Source organism: Manis javanica, chromosome 8, assembly GCF_040802235.1.
Source record: "Manis javanica isolate MJ-LG chromosome 8, MJ_LKY, whole genome shotgun sequence".
Classification (NCBI taxonomy): domain Eukaryota; kingdom Metazoa; phylum Chordata; class Mammalia; order Pholidota; family Manidae; genus Manis; species Manis javanica.
Window position 1 is genome coordinate 74,509,262 of NC_133163.1, and position 18,955 is coordinate 74,528,216.

The following is an 18,955-nucleotide window of genomic DNA, read 5'->3' on the forward strand; positions in this document are numbered from 1 at the left end:
AAGCTTTCCAGTCTATTCCAGCCCTCTGTGAGCCTCCCTTTTTAAACTACTGTGGCCTATGCGAGTAGGGTACCCAGTGAACCTATTGATCGCTGCAGGAAATAACTTTGTGATGGGAATGGATGGGATTGCTCAGAATACAATATGAGAGCACCACAGGTTCTCCTGAAAATGAGAAGAAAAGAGAATAGCCCTGAGCTACTTGAGCAGTCCTACTCTGGAAACAGAGGGAGACTAGATGCTTCCAAAAGATACTTGCAGCTGAGGAACTGAGGGCTCCCCAAATCTGTTTTCCACTGATACTTGCCTACCAGTCTTAGAAAGTCTCCTAGAGGGAAGAGGAGGTACAAGAACCCCATCACCCCACCACATGCGCACCCTCTAAGAGGAGAGGACAGGAGGAGAAAGGCAGCTGAGTCTAGCGTCTTGAGGAGGACTCTGCTAGGAACTCCCACCTGTGGTCCACAACAAGGGCTAACACCCAGATCTTTGGTGCTTCTTTCTGAGTAAAGTCAAGGCCCCAGACTGCCTTACACTATACTAGGTTTCCTGCTTTCTCGGGTCATGGCAGATTTTCCTTCTCAAATTCCTTGAGAGGAACTGGTCCTGGCAAGAGGGACAGACATTTGCCGCTTGCCCAGAGGAGGGCCCTGCCTAGAAGTGGACCAGGGGCAGAGTGCCTGACTGACCTAGGTCATTTTCTTCTTGCCCCTCGTTCATCGCCTCACCTCTTCTCTACCCGGGGACCTCAGCAAATACATACCAATATACCGGCAAGCTTATGAATCTCCACGGGCTTCTCTGGCTGCCACAGGCTATAGGCTTTGTTTGGTCCCATATGGGAGGGATCCCATATAAGGGTCATCTCTCACCAGTCCCCTCCTCTTCCTGTCCCACTGCCCAAGTTCACCCACGTTTGTTAACATAGCACTTGCTCTATCAGAGCTCAGGGTATGGGAGCCACAGAGCTGAGTGGAGCCCAGCCTTTGCCCTCAACAATGCTTCTCTGTGGGTGGAGAAGAGGAAGGAAGCCTTGCTCCTGGGGGCCGTGGGGTTCACACAGCTAACAGTGCCTCTGCTCTGCAGATCAACCTGCTGTTCCCCATCATCTACTTGCTGTTCTGGGCCTTCCTGCTGGTCTTCAGCCTGTGGTCAGAGCCTGTGGTGTGTGGCATCGGCCTGGCCATCATGCTGACAGGAGTTCCTGTCTATTTCCTGGGTGTTTACTGGCAACACAAGCCCAAATGTTTCAACGACTTCATTGGTGAGTTACTGACAGTCCTGGGTGGCTAGAGGGCCTCCTGGTCAGGAACAGAATGATCAACAGAGCAGCAGGGCAACCCCGGCAGCATCAGGAGGCCTGGGCTGGTCCAAGGAGCCCTACAGAAGGAGACAGGGCCAAGCCACCCCAGACACTGCTGAAAGAGCAGCTGTTCCCACCAGGCCTTAGACCCTCAAAAACAGGCCATTTGACAGCTGTCCTTCAGGAGCTGTCTTAGGCGAAGACCGGTGGAGACCCTGGAATTTGTGGTCAACAGGCCTGGGGAAGCTAGAGGATTAGGGCTCTGATGGGAAGGGGTAGTGGGCAAGCAGGCCACCCAGAGACACAGGAGGAGATGAGGTGGTCAGCTCCCAGAAAGGGAGTCTCCCACAGGCCCTGGCGGCTCTGCTGGAAGCAAAACCAGGCACAGGAGAGCTGGGAAGGGCCATGGCCTGGTTGGCTGGGTTGGTGGGGCACTCAGCACTGCCCTGGTTTCTGTGTGCCCGCCTCCTGCAGAGATGCTAACCCTGGTGAGCCAGAAGATGTGTGTGGTGGTGTACCCCGAGGCGGATGGAAGCTCGGGGACAGAGCACAGAAATGGGCACATGGAGGAGCAGTGGCAGCCTATCTACCAGCCCACTGCCTCCAAGGTCAAGGATGCTGTGGAGCAGGCCCAGCCCTGAGGACCACCATCGCCTCTCAGCTGGCTTCTCCCCCATCGCCCCTTTCTGCCCTCCTGCCCTGCCTGGGTCCCCTAACACACACACACATACCTCTGCTTCTCTCAAGCAGTAGCAGGACCTGGGTGCTGGTGGTGAGGAACCATAAACAGACACGTTTGTACCTAAAGAACCAGCCTCTCGCTCCCAGGCCTGTCCCAAAGCCCCCACCAGAGCTGCTCTGAGCTGCAGGAGGAGAGGAGCTGTGGGAAGCCCTGCAGGGCTCTCCCTCGGGGCCCACACCCCATGCCTCCTGAGGAACCTGAGTTCAGTACTGCCTTCCCTCCGCTTCCTGAACCTGCAGGAGGCCTCAGCTCAGAGAAAAGTGGAAACAGCAGTGAGTCAATTTGGGAGGGACCCACTTGAGCAAATATGTCACCATTAAAGGTCAGCTGGAGGGACCTGAATCCCCCTCCCTTCACCAGGGACCCAAGCAATTGGAAAGGATGCTTCCCTCTGCTCTCTTGCCTACCCCTCCCCACCATACCTCCACCCCTCTCCACCCCCAGCCTGGGCTCCCTGTCCAGAGTAAGGTTCCTGTCAGGACACCGCCTTCTGACTGAGCTAAGGACCAATGAGCAGGAGAACTGCCCCCTCCCCCCACCCCCAGGCCAGGCCTTTGGAGCAGACTGGGAAAGGCTCAGATTTCAGAAACTCAGCCCTGTCCCTGTCTCCTGCATCCTGCCCCCAACTTGGTGCCAAAGCTTCCTGAAGCCAGAAAGCTTATTTTCAATGTAGTAGGCATTTCTCTCCTAATGACAAAGCTGTTCAGCATCTCCTCCCTCCCCACCCCTGTGGGAGGAGCAGCCCCTCCTTATCCTTGCGGCTGTGCCCCACTAACACCCCGACAGAACCAGCACTGCCAGTGCCCCCATCATGCCCTTTGCCCCCTCTCTCGACCTTGGCTCTACTGCTAAATGGCTAACCGGGTGTGAAATCCTCCCAAGCCCTTCAGGCCTGAAACCCGAGCCAAATCAGCCTTAAGTCACCTCCCATCCAAGAATGGGACCTAAAAATATGCCCTTATTTCTAAGCCTCAGGACAGACCTGGTATGAAAAGCCTTCCCGGGAAGGAGGGTGCTTCCCACCCCCCAGAGGTGCCCATCCATAACCTCAGAGACAGAGCAGAGGATATCTTCTGAAGGCCAGGTCCTCTCCTGCACCCAACCCACTCAGATAAACCTCTCTTTCTGGTCCCACCACTGTCCGGTCTTTGGACAGCCTCTAGGGCAGGATGAGCAGGCAGGGACAGATGGCACCCACTTTGGAGACCCTCAGGAAAGCCCGTTCTCTGTGGTATGTGGGCTTCCGGCCACCCTGCAGGCAGAGGTCACCTTCCGCCTTGCTCCAAAGGAGGTCACAGTGTTTGCCCTGGGCCCTGAGCCTTCCTCCACACCTGTGAGGCTGAGGACTAGAACCCCTTTGTCCCAAAGCAGGAGTCCCCCTAAGCCCAACTGCCCAACCCTTCTGTTTAAACGAGACACTCAGGCAGCCCTCATGGCTCCAGTGTCCCAGCTTCCTGTGCCGGACCCTGTGGGGGTGAGATGTGGTCCCTTAAGAGTGGACTCCAAGCAGGGTGGGCTGGCCCCTGGAGAGCCAGGGGACCATCCTCTTGTTCCCTCTTCTCATTCCTCCCAACTCCATCCCTCCTTCAGTTGTTTTTGTCTGGGGTTTTTGGTTTTGTTTTGGTTTTTTTGTAAAGTGGATGCCTTACTTTTTGGATAAATATTTTTGAAGTCGGCATTTCTATTTCTTTTGGATTTTTTAAATGTTGATTTGTCTTGGGCGGGAGGGGTTGAGTTATACCTGGATAATAATCTTCTGTCTTTGAGTTAGTTTAGGTACAGAGTTTTTTTGCTTGTTTTGTGGAGGGTTTTTTTTCTTTTGATTTATTAAAATTTTAAATGGAAATCAAATTGGTGGTGGTGATTATTCAATGACCTTCTGAAACCAAGGCTCTAGGCATTTCCTCTCTGTGTCAGTTCTGCAAGATGACATTCACAAAGGCCCTTGCTCTGTCCTAGGGACCCAGTGCCAGCACAGTCAAACAGCTACCTCTTGCTTTGAGCCAAAAACTTTCTCATTTCTCCCATGAAGTTGCCAAGTGTTACTGAGTTCCTGCTCTGTGCACCGTACTGAGAGCTGCGCGCTGGCTGGGAAGAGGGGACCATGGATGACAGAAAGCACAAAGCTGAGTGGAAGGAGGCAAAAAGGCAGCTGCAGCCAAGTAGGAAAGGAAGGGCCAGGCGGAGCCTGCAGAGAGACACCAGGGGGACTAAAGAGAGCATTCAGCCAGGCCCCAGGGACTTGATGGAGGGACTTGGAAGTAAGGCAGGGTCCCCTCATCTGCACAGAGCCATCCAAAAGGAAGATATCCAGGTGGAAGTTGAAAGGGAAAGAGGGGATATGAACTCAACAGTCCAAGCAGGTTTACTGCTGAACCTGAGGGGCACCCCTCTGTCCTGGCCAGCAAAACAAAGGAAAGAGGGTCTCTAACAGGTCAAGAGGCTTTTTATGGCCAGGGTTTTTGGCAGGCTCTTTGAGAGGAGGGGTTAGGGAAAAGGTGGGCTTGTAGCTTGCTGACGTGTCCTCTGGAGAATTCTTGCAGCTTAGGTAAGATGACACCTAGGTCTTTCTGAGATGGCGGGTGGGCTTATTTGAAAGGCTGTACTCAAGTCCAGATTCTATCAGAAGTCTAGGAGGACTAGTCTAGGACAAAGGCGGAAGCAGTAGAGGTGGGACAAATACCTCCTGGTGCTTGTGTTTAATTGCTGGAGGAAGTTGACAGAACTAGACCCAGTCCTCACTTGGAGTCCTTTGTGGGCAGCCCTCCCCCTTTGTCCCAGGCCTCCTGGGACAGCATCATTCCAGAGCCAGCATCTCCAACAGCCATGGGGTGGGCTGTGGATGGGGATGGGAGGTAGGGGTGTTAAAACATCACCCTCCTCCATCTGGGACACCATAAGGACACAGGCAGGCAACATACCTCTGCTCCCAGTCCTGGCCTGGCCCCAACACTCCTGCTTTGTGGCTGGGATTCTTCTAGACTGGGGCTGGAGGCTTGCATTCACAGGGTCACAGACACTTGCTCTTGAGTCCCAGATCAGCCATTCAACAGCTGTCCTTGGGCAAGTCACTTAACCAATTTAGCACTTGGAGATAAAGAAAAGAAAAAAGAGGGCTGAACCTAATCTCAAAGGGTTCCTCAATCTTCCAGCCCAAGGCTGTCCCAAAAGAGCTAGGACAAACCTTGCTAGATACCAGTCTTAATACAACATGCTGTTCTCCAGGCCTCATATCCTCCCTTTGAGGCCCCCTCTTCTCCCATACACATGCTTTCCCTTTCCCTGCACTGCCCCAGGCCTCCTCCCTGCCACCTCACTCCAACAAATCTGGCCCTCCCCAGTTCCCCCTCACCCGTGGAGACACTTGTCCCCTCTCTCTCTGTAAGGTGACACTTGCTGATCTTTTCAACATGCTCAAATGGGCAAATGTGGGTCTCCTCCTGGGCAACATGCATTTACCCTGTCTTAACCCCATCAGTCACCTTAATGCTAGGAATTCAGATGCTCTGACCTTAGAGAATTTGGGAGCTTTTTGGAGGCTACTGAAATTGTAGCTGCTTAGGCATTCATTTGTTAATAGAGTCATACAACACATCTTATAATCACTGTGTCGAAAGATTTTGCTATAGCTGTGACAATAGCAAACTTATTCCTGAATTTTCCAAGTGAGCACAAACTTCAAATATTTTGTTCCATTATCTTCATAAGATGAGTCATAGATGTCAATCTTCCTGTCCTTATTTTTAATTCAGGCAATATAGTCATCACAACTAAAAAGGTCCAAAAAATACACCTTCCAGGAGCAAACAGTCTGTGGGGGAGAGAAGGCAAGAATGCACATGGCACAAATGTGGGCACTTCACAGCTTCACTAATTGTCCACTCCAGCTGGGCTGTGGGCTGCCACAGGCCAAAGCTGAACCTGCCAGACCCCCGAGCCTGCACAGGGCTCAAAAATGCTTGTCAGATTGAGGAATTAGATGAAGCTGCAGATACTGTCTGCTTAAGAGACACACATAAACTGCAAAGGGGCAGTCAGAGGAAGGGTAGCAGAAGACTGAGTGAGACCAGTTGCTTTCCATATGTTATCATTCAAAGTTCAATTAACCTGACAAAAGAGACATTACTCTGCCATTTTACAAGTAAGATTAAGATATTTGCCGAAAGTTGCCAGCTGGTGACACAGGAGGGATTTAAATCCAGTTCTCCCTGACACTGTACCACCAGGCTTGGCGTCCTCCCTGTTGGAAAGACTTAGGGAAGGAGGACTTTGAACTAAGGCCGGTTACAGAGCCACTGAGATAATACCCATGCATTGTTTCAATTCAGGCAAACAGGGAGCAACAGCAGAGGCAAGGAGAGAAATCCTGCTGAGCAGGGAGAGCTCCTGAGCAGCTACACAGAGCCCCAAATCCCCTGGCCCTGGTCAGGCACTGCCCGCCCCACCCCCTTCCCGTCCAGCACCCCCTCCTCCCCTGCCCTGGCATCCAGAGGCCCGCTGCCCCCTCCAAGTCCCTTGGTTACTGGGAAACACTGATGTCAGTGCGGCAGCCAGCAGCGTCAGCTACCAGCCTGAGTGGTGAGGGGCTGAGATCACTTATCTCCCTGCCGCCGAGCAGCGTCCCAATTTTCTAATTTCCTGTGCTCTGTTTGCACACCTCCCTGCTCCCTCCATCCCGGGTCGCCCACTCCTGACGCAGGCCCCGTCCGGAGGTGGCTGACGAGGAGAAAGGGGGTACGAGTAACGGGGCCCCCCTGTCCCTATCCCTTCAGGCTTGAGGCTTTCAAGAACTAGTGCACTGCCCTTTCCCCCAAGATCAATGTATGGGGATCCCCCACATCCTTGGATGACCTTTCGGCCTTTCATTCAGTCTTGTTTTCCTTGTATTAGGCGGAGATAAAAACACCATCTGTCTTGCTTACCTTCCTACTTAATTCTCAGGGAAATAAATGGTCAGCATGGAAAAAGGTATGTTTCAGTGATTAAAAAGCGTAACACCAGAAAATTCCAGGCCTTGACCATCATGAGTTTCCCAGTCACGGAGGGGCAGAATTTCTCCTCATTGAGACAAGGCCCTGGCCCCAGGCCTCTCGGCTTGCCCGCTCTCCCAGTAACCGCTCTGCGAGCCCCTGCCCCGCCATGTTTCCTCTTCCTCCTTCGCAGGTCCCGCTGCAGTTTGCTCTTGCCAGGTGGCGGCAGGCTGCCCCCTGCCGGCCACCCGATTCTCCACGACAGCAGCCCCCTCAGGCCCCAAACTTTGCGTCAATATTGCCACCTGGTGGTAAACAGAGGTACCGCCACCAAGCTGAAGTAGCTCAGCTCTGGTACCTATTTGGCACAAGATTCTTTGAAATTGGGAGAAGGCAGAAATCTCCCCAGCTGGTTCCTGAGATCTGTCTCCCGGATGCACACAGATCTTCCCAAGCCAGGTCAGAACTTTCATAGGAAATACCTGTGACTGTGCACAGAAAGTTCTTGGGGCAGGTGTAGGGATAGGGAGAGAGGGAGGAAGGAGGATGCCAGCTAGAGGAATAGCTTGCCTGACTTGTAGGCAGTCCTGTCTGCATTTGCACACTTCATTTTAGCGTTCAATGGCACACACTCCGCTCTGTATTTGCCCCACTGTGGCCCTTCGTGTGCCGCCGGATCTATAAAATCTGGCCTCCACAGGGCACTCACAGCATGTGCTGATGATAAGAGCCAGTATACATTTCTACATGTCCTTTCCTTCTCACTGGGCCTATAGTCCCTTCTGCAGATGAAATTCAACAGGTCAAAGCAGGGCCAGAGCTGGTGCCTCTCCCAGGTCGGTGTGGGGAGTTCCCAGAGGAAAAAGGGAAGGGAGAGGGGGCCCAGCAAGAGACCAGAAGTTCAGAGAGCAAGCCTTGGGTTTCTCCTGGAGACCCTGAAAGGGAGCCCCAGGAAGAGGTGATGACAAAAGACAAGGCTTCTCAAGCCTCACAAGAGGAAGTGGACCCAAGAGACACGCATCAAGGTCAGAGAAGGGCCATGCAGAAGGAAAGACAGCAAACGGAGCTGCAGCCAGCACCGAGCTGGGCACAGGAAACAGGGCAGAGCCTCAGGACGCAGTCTGGCCCCACAAAGCAGCTGGAAGAGAGGTGCTGGAGCCACCAGAGGTGTACAGCTAACTGCTCCTGGGGCAGCAGCCTGACTGGGCCTGGGGCACAGGGCCTGAGTCCTGACCAGGCCAAGCCTGCAATCAAGGACAGTGTTAGCTATTAGAGCTGCCCAGGGCTGGAAACCCATGGGCTATTGCCCAGACCCCATGCAAAAACCTAGCAAAGGAGCATGCTCTGTACCACAATACGGCCCCTGTGGATGGCTTGATCCCAGAACCTACCACTACTTCCTAAACCCCTCAAACAACACCCCTGGCCTGCACCCTGGAGAATGCCCTGGGAGGTGGGGCTACAAAAGGAACTGACAGCCCCTGGGGGTAGGTGGAGCCCAGCCCTGCAGGGGGCAGAGAGAGAGGCGTGTCAAGGGAGGAGCTCAGATCAGGCTTGGGGGTCGGCACTGGGAAAGGGTTTTCTATGTTCATTCTGACTTGGCACCTCATTCTGCACAGAACTTTTTGGATATCGGAGGGAGGAAGACACTCAGTGTGAGGTGGTGTCCTCAGTGAAGACTCTGGAAGCCCGTGGACTCAGCGGGGAGACAAGAGGCATTCCCAGCAGCATCAGCTCCTGGGCATTTCAGAACCCTGGCTTGGACCCCGACCAAAGAGGGCCCTCAACTAACTGCTAAATAGGCCAGAGACCCCAGCTCTCCAAGGCCTGCATCCCTCCGTCCAGGGCGCGCCCTGCCCCTCCCTGAGTCACCCAGGGAGAGAGGGGGAAAAAAGGGAAGAGAAAAGAGGCATTGGCTACAGAGGAAGGAAAAGGAAACAGCAGAGGAGGGAGGAGAGAGGCCACGCAGGAGTGGGTGACAGAGGAGGTCAGAGAGGGAAGATCTAGGGCAGATCAGGGCAGAGGGAGATAGAGAGAGGGCAGGCCAGCATCCCAAAGGGTGCCCCAAGAGCAAGCGGTGGGGGCGGGGAGCAGAGGGGGCGGGCCGGCCATGTCCCACGGGACCTACTACGAGTGTGAGCCCCGGGCCGGCCAGCAGCCACTCGAATTCTCCGGGGCCCGAGCCGGGCCTGGGGAACTGGGGGACATGTGTGACCATGAGGCCTCCATCGACCTCTCCGCCTACATTGAGTCTGGGGAGGAGCAGCTCCTCTCTGACCTCTTCGCTGTGAAACCGGCACCTGAGGCCCGAGGCCTTAAGGGACCCGGAACCCCCGCCTTCCCCCACTACCTGCCGCCTGACCCGAGACCCTTCGCCTACCCCCCACATACCTTCGGACCCGAAAGAAAGGCACTGGGGCCTGGCATCTACAGCAGCCCAGGGAGCTACGACCCCAGGGCTGTGGCCGTGAAGGAGGAGCCTCGGGGGCCAGAGTGCAGCCGGGGGACCAGCCGTGGCAGCTACAATCCTCTGCAGTACCAAGTGGCACACTGTGGGCAGACGGCCATGCACCTGCCCCCAGCCCTGGCAGCACCCAGCCAGCCTCTGCGTGTCCTCAAGGTAAGAGCAGGCCAGTTCTCTTCCCTGCCACCCTGACTGGAGAGAGGCCCCTGTGGATGGAGGATCTCCAAGCTCCCCTCTTAGGCTAATGGGTCTTCATACTCCTCTGTGAAACCGATCTATCCCAAAGTCTTCTGTGCTCACCAGCCAACCATGGGTGGGTGGCGAACCCCTCTTTGCCTCCCTGTGAATTCATTCCCACCTGAACCTCACTATGTGGCTGGAACCTGACAAGACTGTGACCCCTGTGGCCAGCTGACTGCCCTGACCTCAGGACCCCACCAGCTTCACTGCTGCCTTCCAGCCCCTTCCTCTCATTTTTTCCCCCCGCTTCTAGAAAAGGAAATGCCTGGCAATTGTAGAACTAGAGACTCAAGATAGATGGAGGGAGAGTGTCCTCAGGCAGTGTGGGAACATGAAAGGGAGTTTTGGTCAGAGCGGAGGACCTTCTGTATCTGGCAGGGCAATGGCTGTTCTGACGAGAAGCCAAGAGCTGGCTCTGAATCCCAGATCCCTTTGCTGCCCAAGTGTACTCTGGCTCTGGGATTCCTGCCCTGCCCCACTCTGCTTCCCAGCCAACCCTCACCTCTTCCCGCTGTGCCCTCCCCTCCAGGCCCCTTTGGCAGCCACTGCGCCCCCCTGCAGCCCCCTCCTCAAGGTGCCCTCCCCAGCTGGTCCCTCTCACAAGGGCAAGAAGGCAGTGAACAAAGACAGCCTGGAGTACCGGCTGCGGCGGGAGCGGAACAACATCGCAGTGCGCAAGAGCCGGGACAAGGCCAAGAGGCGCATCCTGGAGACGCAGCAGAAGGTGCTGGAGTACATGGCAGAGAATGAGCGCCTCCGCAGCCGCGTGGAGCAGCTGACCCAGGAGCTGGACACACTTCGAAACCTCTTCCGCCAGATCCCTGAGGCTGCCAACCTCATCAAGGGCGTGGGGGGCTGCAGCTGAGCCTGGCTGGCAAACTGTGTCACCAGCCCCCACAACCCCAGCTAAGCCTGGGGATTCCCACCCTGCTCTAGGGCCCCTCACAGGCCAAGCCTAAGACACGGACCATGGACAAATGGCAGCAGGTGGAGAGAGAGGAGGGCAGGCCCCAGCATAATGATTCTGTGGCTGAATAAAATTGCTCTCTGACTCAGTGCCAAGACTGTACACTGGGCCTGTGTGTGTGTGTGTGTGTGTGTGTGTGTGTGTGTGTGTGTGTGTTTGCATGGGTGGCTTGGGGGGCTCCAAGAACATGTATGTAGCTGGATCTACATACCTGTGGATACCATGCCCAAATGAATATCTGAGAATACAGACAGCTGTCTGCAGCTCCCCCCAACACACCACACGGCCAGAGGGCCAGGCAGGGATCGGCTGTCACTCTGTTCTGGGCTCCCCCTGCCCCCACACTGGCCCACGCTGTTCTGGACATTGAAGGCACCCCACCCCCTGACCTCCCAGGACCTAATACAGCCTCTGGACCTCTCCTAAGAGAACTCTGTGCCTTGTAGAGAGATCCCAGCACCACCCAGTCCCTTATGCCCAGGCCTGCTGACCCCAGCCCTGCTTTCTCTCACCTCAAGGTATAGGTCTGGGAGCTCCAGCCCAGGAGACCAAAGAAAAATTCCAGATGGTTCTGCCCTATTTATGGTCCCTTAGCTGTTGATCCAGGACTTAACTCCTTCTCTCCAGTTCCACAGTTCTGGCCTACCAAACTGACACCCTCCATGGCTCCCACCCACCCACTGCCTTCTTTGTCCCTCATTCCCTGGGGCCTGGGTTCCCTAAAGCAGGACACTCCAAGTGCTTGAGGGGGGAATCTGTTGGGAAAGAACTTGAGGCCTGTTTGTACATGAGAAAGTCATAAGGAAGACAGCAGCAGAACCCCATGTGCAAAGCATTTTCTGTTTCTCAGAACTCAAGCCCGCAAGTCAACAGTGCAGTGCTGTTGAGCTGCCATTTGAATCTCCCTCTTGTACTTACTAGCTGTGTTGCTTTCAGCCAGTTACTTTTCTCTGTTCCTCAGTTTCCTCATCTGCAAAATGTGAGTGGTACCAGTACCCATTTCTTAGTGTTGTTATGTTCATAGATAAACAGGGTCTGGCACCTGGTAAGCATGAATATTCATTACTCAACTGAAATGACCTCAGAGATCTCATCAAAACTTCTCATTTTGCAGGTGAGGAAACTGAGGCCTCAGAGAAGGAAAGGGACTTACCCAGAGTTATGGTTGGCTAGCGGCAGAACCAAAGTGAACTCCGTGAGATCACAGATCTCAAGCAATGTGGGAAGAGACCTCAAGAGATCATCTGGTGGGCTTTGCCCTCAGACAAGCAAGATAGTGGGAGCCACATTTTATAGATAAAGCAGTTGAGGGCCAGAGGGGATAAGAGACATTCTCCTGAAGCTCACTTAGTACCTTTGTTGTCTTGGCACAAGGCACCTGTCTCTCTGCTCTGTGCTCACACCTTCCCACCAGAGGTGTATAGCAGGGAGCAGGGCACACAAATCCCAGTCAGTAACTAATCGGGGATTGCCTCCAAGAGCCAGAGGCACAGGGCACAGTGCAGGCTCGCTAAAGCCTCTGCTAGGCCAATGACTCTGTAGGCTGCTGCCGAGGAGGCCTGAGTGAGACGGCAAGGAAGAATGCTCTGAGAGAGAGAGACGGGCCTGGCCCCTCACATCACCTCCTGCTCTTCCTCCCTGTCTCTCTCTTCCATCCCCAGATCCATGTATGTCAGAGCCTTCCCCCATCTTGGGCATCCATGCGCACCATGCCTGCCTCTCCCAGAGCGCTAGCCCTTTCCTGCCTTGGCCTCCGTGCCTCTCAGCCACCATCTCTCCTGTTCCTGTGCCCTGGGACCCGTCCCTGGTTTGGACAGACAGTTCTGAACCTCGCTAGATGGTCCACCTCCCTCACCCTCCCGGGCTTCCCGAGTTTGCAAGGGGAGGTGCCAGTGTCTGCAGATGCCTGGGAGAATCCTGTGCCTTCCTTTCAGCCCAGGGGGACAGGTTGCATAAGGGGGGTTTGTACAGAACATGGTGAGTGACTCAACCTCCGGATTTCCTTCTCTCAGCTTAAGACCACTGCCCCTTGACTTATTTTCCAGGTTCCCGGGTAGGTGGTGGGGCCTGGGGTGCTTCAACAGCAGCCCCAAGCTTCTTTCCCCAGCTCTGACCTGTGTCTCTTCCCAGCCTCCATGTTCCCTGGGCTCCTCAGGATGGAGACCTGGCGCCAGGTGTGGAGGAGGGCCCCAGCCTCACTTCAGGGCACAAGCACACCTGGTCCCTCTGCGATGCAGCGTGGTAAGCCAGCCCCAGTCCTCTGTGGCACATCATGTCCCAGGCAGATGACAGGTAGCCAGAAGTCACACTTGCTGAGTGAGGCTTTTAACCTGACCTCAGCTGGTTTGGGCCAAAGTGACTTATTTGACAATACTTGTTGAGCATCTTTCCTGTGCCAGGCCCTTGACAGGTGCCAAGAACTGGCGGCCAAGACAAACCCAGCTCTCAGCTGAAGGGGTGGAAAGAAAAAGGCAACAAGCAAGGGTGCTGAAAGTCTTCCTTTGCCCTCCAGATCCTCTCCCTTGGTCATCCCACGGTGTGCCAGGCATGGCAGGAGGCTGGGGGTGCCGCAGGAGAGGGGGCCAGGTGCTCATCCCCCAAGGCCCTCCCCTCTCAGACAGGTGTTCACAGCTCCGTCTCCCAATCTGGGGGACCCCTGCCAGCCCAGGTTCTCCTGCTCTCCTTGCTGCTTCCCCTTCATCCTTGCTCATCACCTCTCTCGAAAGCACCTTCATTGAATTCTTGAAATTACTCCATCTGAAGATGGAACAAACAAGCAGGAAGGCAGGCTTTGGAGGCAGGAGTGGTCAGACAAGGCCTCTCTGAGGAGGTGACATGAAGTTAAACCTAAAAAAACTGTGAGGAGGCAGATGTGCCAAACTGGGGGCAAGGGTGAGCAGGGGGGAGAGCAAATGCACAGGCCCTAAGGTGTCCTGATGACCCAGAAAAAGAAAGGAAGCTGTGGGAGGCAGGCTGAATGGAGAGAAGGAAGAGAGGATAAGTAAGAAAAACACCTCCCTCCCACCAGAACGGGGTTGTAAATGACTCCTTTCATTCCCTGTGCCAGGGAGGACAGTAGGTAGGATGGGTTGGAGAGCAGCCCCCCAGCCCCTCCTTCCACCTGCCACTGGGAAAGGAGCCAGCTGGAAGGAGGGGCCCTGAAGAGAGGCACTAGCCCTAGGGACAACTGGAAAACCAGCAAATCAAGGTCCAACCGGCACATACATGCACTCCCATGCTTTAGGATCCACGGCTGGAGCCACTTTTCCTTACTGAATAAAACTGGGACCAGGATGAGAGTCCAGAGCTGAGAGACAGGGTCTCAGGCCCAGGGAAACAGCTCAGAAGGGAAGTTGTTTGGAGATACCATGAAAGGGGAGGAAGCTGCTCAAGGTGAGCCTGCCAAGGTCAGTCCCCAGCGGTGGCTGCTTGTGAAAGCCACTGCCCCTGCTGGGTGCACACCTCCTCACCCCATCCCCCACGGATTGCCACACTCCTGGGCCCCCAGGGCCCCCATCCCGGTGTTGCAAGATCCCGGTTAGGGTTGTGGGAGTGGAAAGGGGCCTCTTACCTCCCCCCCATCCCCTGCCCCAAGCCAGCGAGGGGACTTTGGGACGAGAGGCTGTATAGGAGATGCTGAGGCAACAGTAGCTAGGCTGGCTGAGCTCCTGTGTGTCTCCTCTCTGGCAGGCCAGTCACTTCCCGTCACCCTTGCTGGCTCCCAGCAGGCAGACCTCCCCTCTCAAGACTCAGCCTGAACTGCTCCAACGTGCGAATGGTCCAACCTGACAGGACTCCTAGCTAGCCTCAGTTGACTGGCCTTTATAAGCAGGCCTGGCCTGGCCCTACGAAAACTTCAGTAACCCATAAGTAATTCCCTGAGGCAGCCCCCCATGGGGAGATGGTGGGTATTTTCAGGGGAAAATGACTCCAGTTCTGACTTCCGGGAGCAGCGGAAGGGTCCTAGGGATTGGGAAAATTAAGGCTTCCTGGTAGAGAGAGACCCACCTGCACACCTGTCTCCTCCCCTTCTCTTTTAGAGGGACCTGAGGGAGGTAGAGGCAAGCCATACATAGATTGGAGCCCCCTGCTCCACAATCCAAGGTTTGCCCTGAAGCCCCAAGCTGTCGCCCCACACTGAGCACTGTCGCCCTGGCCCGGCCACCCAACCCCGCTGCAATCGGGACGGTTTGCAAAACGCCTGCTGGCTCCCGCTTTGTCACCATCTGAGGTTAGGGCTGCACTTGGGAGATAAGCCCAGGCCCCACCCGCTGTCCAGAGTGAGACTGCTGGCCTGCTGCAATCGGGACGGTTTGCAAAACCCCTGCTGGCTCCCGCTCTGTCACCATCTGAGGTTAGGGCTGCACCCCAAGATAAAGTCTAGCCCCGCCCACCAGCTCTGCCTTCCAGCCTCACAGGCAGCATGGCCAAGGGACAGAGCTCCTGGAAGCCCACTCAGGGTCCGGAAGCCTTACTCAGAACCAGTGTGAAGACCCCTTCTGCCTGGCCCGTTCTCACCTCATCTCCCCTTCATCCCTCACCTGGCCTTTGCACACCATTACCATCCTTTTCCCTCACTCTCCATCTGCTCTCCTTCCCTTCCATCTCCATCGTCCTCCTCCCTCTCCCACAGCTCCCCTCTGCTTCCCATACACTTGTTCATGTACTCACTTGCTCTAAAAACATCTACTCCTGGCCAGGCCCTTTGCTTGTTACAGGAACTAGGGGATAAACAGTCCCTGCCCTGGTGAGACTTGCAGATTTATGAGAGGGACAGGCACGCCTAGTATAACAAATAAAAGGATAATTCTAAATTGTGGGCAGAGCTGTGTAGCAAAAGTAAAGGGGTGACTGGGACGGAGATTAACAAGGGCACTCAATTTAAATGTGCCCTTTTATTTAAAAAGTGGCATAAGCAGACATTTCAAAGGTGAGTAGAAGTCACACTGGCAAAAAACTGGGAGTTCCCAGCCCCAAGCAGGTCCTTCCCAGCCACTGACAAAGGTTGGGGTTGGGGGTGCAGACTAGACCCAGGGGAGAGATGAGGAAAGAGGGGCTGATGCCAGACCTCACTCAAATGGGATCCAGAACATCAGAGGGAGGAACTACCTCCCAAAGGAAGCAGACACACACAGGTCTGCAGCAGGCTGAGGCTGGTCCTGTCTGATGGTTTCTATTTAATGACTTCTGCTTTCATCATGAAAGAGGTGACTGCAAGTGACTGAACAGGTGTATCTGAGCAGGAGGCTTGAAGGTGTAAAATCCCAGTTGCTGAGAGCAGAAGAGGGAGTTGGGATGTCTGATTTGGGAGTGCCCAGTTAAAGTTGGTGATGACAATTTTAGAGTGACAACAGTTTGTCCTCAGGGTCAACTTCCTTCAGTGGCCCTTCGCTGCTTGGGAGACAGGGTAGAGAAGGTGGTTCATCTGGACCTTGGGCTGACCCAGGAGGCAGGATGGACAGGACAGTCAGGGAGGAGATGAAAAAATAGGAAGGGCCAGTAGTTTTTCAGTGAGCTTCTAAGACTGCTGCAGTAAGCCGATTTGAGCAAACCAACCCTGTGGAGCAGAGATGGTATCAGAGAGCAGGATGTCTGACTCAGTCATCTCATAGGTGCTACAGTTTCTGGTGACCATAATGGGTCCACGTGAGCCTGGCAGTGGGCAGTGGCTTGCAAAGAGAGAATGGAGAAGAATGTTGGAGACGGGAGGGAGAGGGAACTCAGAGGTCAGCATGCTGGATGGAGCACCCACCAGATGACGACATCAGGACAGCTGCTCAGCTCAGCCCATTCTCTCCTCATCCCAAACTCTGGCATTCACCTCCAGCCCTTCCTGGTCAACAACCTAGCTCCTACTTCCTATCTGACTTCGGGCCTACATCCCCTCTAACTTCCACTCTCCTGTCTAACCCAGCACGCTCCTATCCCCTCATCCTCCCTTATCTCACCCCCTCTCCTCCACTCTCTTCTCCTCACACTCATCTTTCTCATCCTGTTGCGCCCATCATGTTATCCTCCTCCATGCCATGCATTTGAGGAGCCATTGCAGGTGGGTGAAAGCCTGTGCCAGGTGCCTAATTACGTGGGTCCAAATCCCCCATTTACCATCTACCCACATTGCCTAACTTTGCTGTGCCTTGGTTGTGAAGGTGGGGTGAGAACAGTAATATCTACTTCATAAGGCTGTAGAAAGGATCATGTGAGTCCAACGTGCTTGGAACACTGTGTGGGCACAAAGGAAGTGCTCACTAAACTGTTGTTCTCACCCTCTCTCCTTACCTGCTCACTCTTTCCTTCCCGTTCATCTTCTCACCTCCCTTACCCCTCTGTACCTACTTCACACCTCTTCAAAGGGGCAGAGACAGTCAGACTCAGCCCCTGCCTGCAGTCTAGGAGGGAAACAAATGTCAGAGCACACAGCACATAAATAAATGTCAGGAGAATTTACTAAGCACTACTTCAAAGATGTGAAAGTGCTATTGGAGAGCAGGAGCCATCGCACCAACTCTGCCCAGGGATGTTAAGAAGTCTCCACAGCAGATAACCTCTCAGCTGGATCTTGAAAGAGAATTTTCCAGGGAGGTATTCCAGCCGGTGTTTCTTGTGCTGCTTCTGTGGAAGGTGTGGAGTTAGGAGGATCCCCTAACCCCAGCAGGGGCGCGTCCTCCTCAGTGTGGCCACCTGGGGGCAGCAACACATCACGAGCAACTGCAACCACGGACCGGAAAACTAGAGAGCCCCACAGGTCCTGGGTACAGCGGTGCCGAACAGACTGGGCAGGCCCAGACAAAAAAAAAAAAAAAAAAAAAAAAAAAATTTAAGGCTTCTGTCATGTGGAGAAAAAGTGTAGGCTTGTCTTAGAAAAAGAACAAGAGCCCCCTGAGGATTTATGTAACTCATATTAATAAGAATAGAATAGTTCTTCACAGAGCTGGAAGTGTCTGTAGAATATGTAGTCTCTACTTAACTCAGTATTCACCATGAGCCAGACACTGATCTTCACGCTTTACAATCTTCACTTTCTCCTGGTAACAACACTCTCAGGTAAGTACAATCATATCCCTTTTACAAATGGGAACTCCGAGGCCTGGAGTCCAAGTTGCATAGATAGAAAGTGGCAAATTTGGTTTGGCTCCAGAGTTTGGATGCCTCCCCTGTAACTGGTAGTTCCAGCCACCACTCTGGTACGTAAAAGTATAAAATCCAGCTTCCCTAGGAAGTGAGCATCCCTTCTCTAAACTCTAGTCCTTGTCTGTCACTAATTAGCTATGTTGTCTTATATCACTTCACCCCTGACCTGCTTCTTCAAAAGTTAAATAATGGGGTTAAGCTCTGTTTCTTCATCCATAAACTGATGCCTAGGCTCTCTAGCTGAGCCAAGTGCTGCAGATACAAAGATGGCTAGGAAACAGGCTTGCCTTGAAGGACTGTGCAGGGCATGGAGGAAGTGCCACCAAGCCAACAATTCAAAAGAGGCAAATGTGCTGTTAGGAGCAGGGAGGAGAGGTCCCTCTGTGAAGTGGTCCCCTCCCCCTCTGGCAGTTGTGGAATTTGGGCAGGTGGTGTTAAGAAAGGCTTCCCAGAGTAATTGTAGGGAAGGTAGGAATTAGCCAGGCAGGCAGGGAAGGAGTGCTATCCAGGCCGGAAACGGGAAGTGAAAGCACAGCATGAGCAATGAAAACAAAGCGCCTTTCAAGAGCTGAGCAGGAACAGCTGTGAGCATCTTCTACGGTGTCAGTCTTACATTTACTTTCCCTCCCCAGCATGCCTGTGAGTGGCTTCTGTGAAGCCGCAGAGTTAACACAACAGCTTCTTACAGATGTATTTGTTGAGCATCTATTAAGCACCCCTACACAAACGGAAGAGACGGCCTTAGTCTTAACAGTTGAGGGTCCACCCTGTTCTGACATCTGGGCTAGTTCTGAGGCACATAAGCCTTGTGTGACTATCCGCAATGAGACAGACAGGCCTCTATGAAGCAAAGAATACCCCCTCCACCACACACACACACACATACATAACACACCATTATGTTAACACCAATTTTTTAGTTCTGGAACCGGTTCAAGGTTGTCCACTCAGAAGGGCAGGACAATTAGGATGAGAGATGAGAAAGGGTTAAGGAGAGTTATTTCCTGGAGTAGGCAGGCTCCTCTCTGGAAAGGTCAGTTGTGGCTTCAGGAATAACACTGTGCCTCGCCCAGTTCTCCACCTCTAGCACCCTAGGAGGAGGCAGTTCTGGCCCTTGTAGTTCACATCCGACCTCCTG

The 18,955-nt window shown here is 54.0% G+C and overlaps 2 protein-coding genes across 6 annotated transcripts in view; both read left to right on the forward strand.

The window, feature by feature from the left end:
- The window catches only part of SLC7A8 (solute carrier family 7 member 8), a 47,622-nt gene extending 43,901 nt beyond the window's left edge, over positions 1–3,721 (forward strand). For all 5 annotated transcript variants that reach the window (XM_037017439.2, XM_017665166.3, XM_073211511.1 and 2 more), the window contains 2 exons: positions 1,087–1,264; positions 1,778–3,721. In XM_037017439.2, the coding sequence (XP_036873334.1) occupies positions 1,087–1,264; positions 1,778–1,944 (345 nt within the window). In that variant the 3' untranslated portion in view covers positions 1,945–3,721. The remainder of the gene's footprint in view (positions 1–1,086; positions 1,265–1,777) is intronic.
- Positions 3,722–7,648: 3,927 nt separating this feature from the next.
- Positions 7,649–10,775, forward strand: CEBPE (CCAAT enhancer binding protein epsilon). Its single transcript, XM_017665131.3, has 2 exons — positions 7,649–9,635; positions 10,249–10,775. The coding sequence occupies exons 1-2, from the start codon at positions 9,126–9,128 to the stop codon at positions 10,582–10,584; spliced, it is 846 nt and encodes a 281-aa protein (XP_017520620.1). The 5' UTR covers positions 7,649–9,125; the 3' UTR covers positions 10,585–10,775.
- The last annotated feature ends 8,180 nt before the right edge of the window (positions 10,776–18,955 follow it).

Bases quoted from the DNA above. Each gene is read 5' to 3' on its own strand.
- CEBPE (XM_017665131.3), top strand. From the start codon at position 9,126: ATGTCCCACGGGACCTACTACGAGTGTGAGCCCCGGGCCGGCCAGCAG. The intron at 9,636-10,248 runs GTAAGAGCAGGC...CCTCCCCTCCAG, and splicing joins AGCCTCTGCGTGTCCTCAAG to GCCCCTTTGGCAGCCACTGC.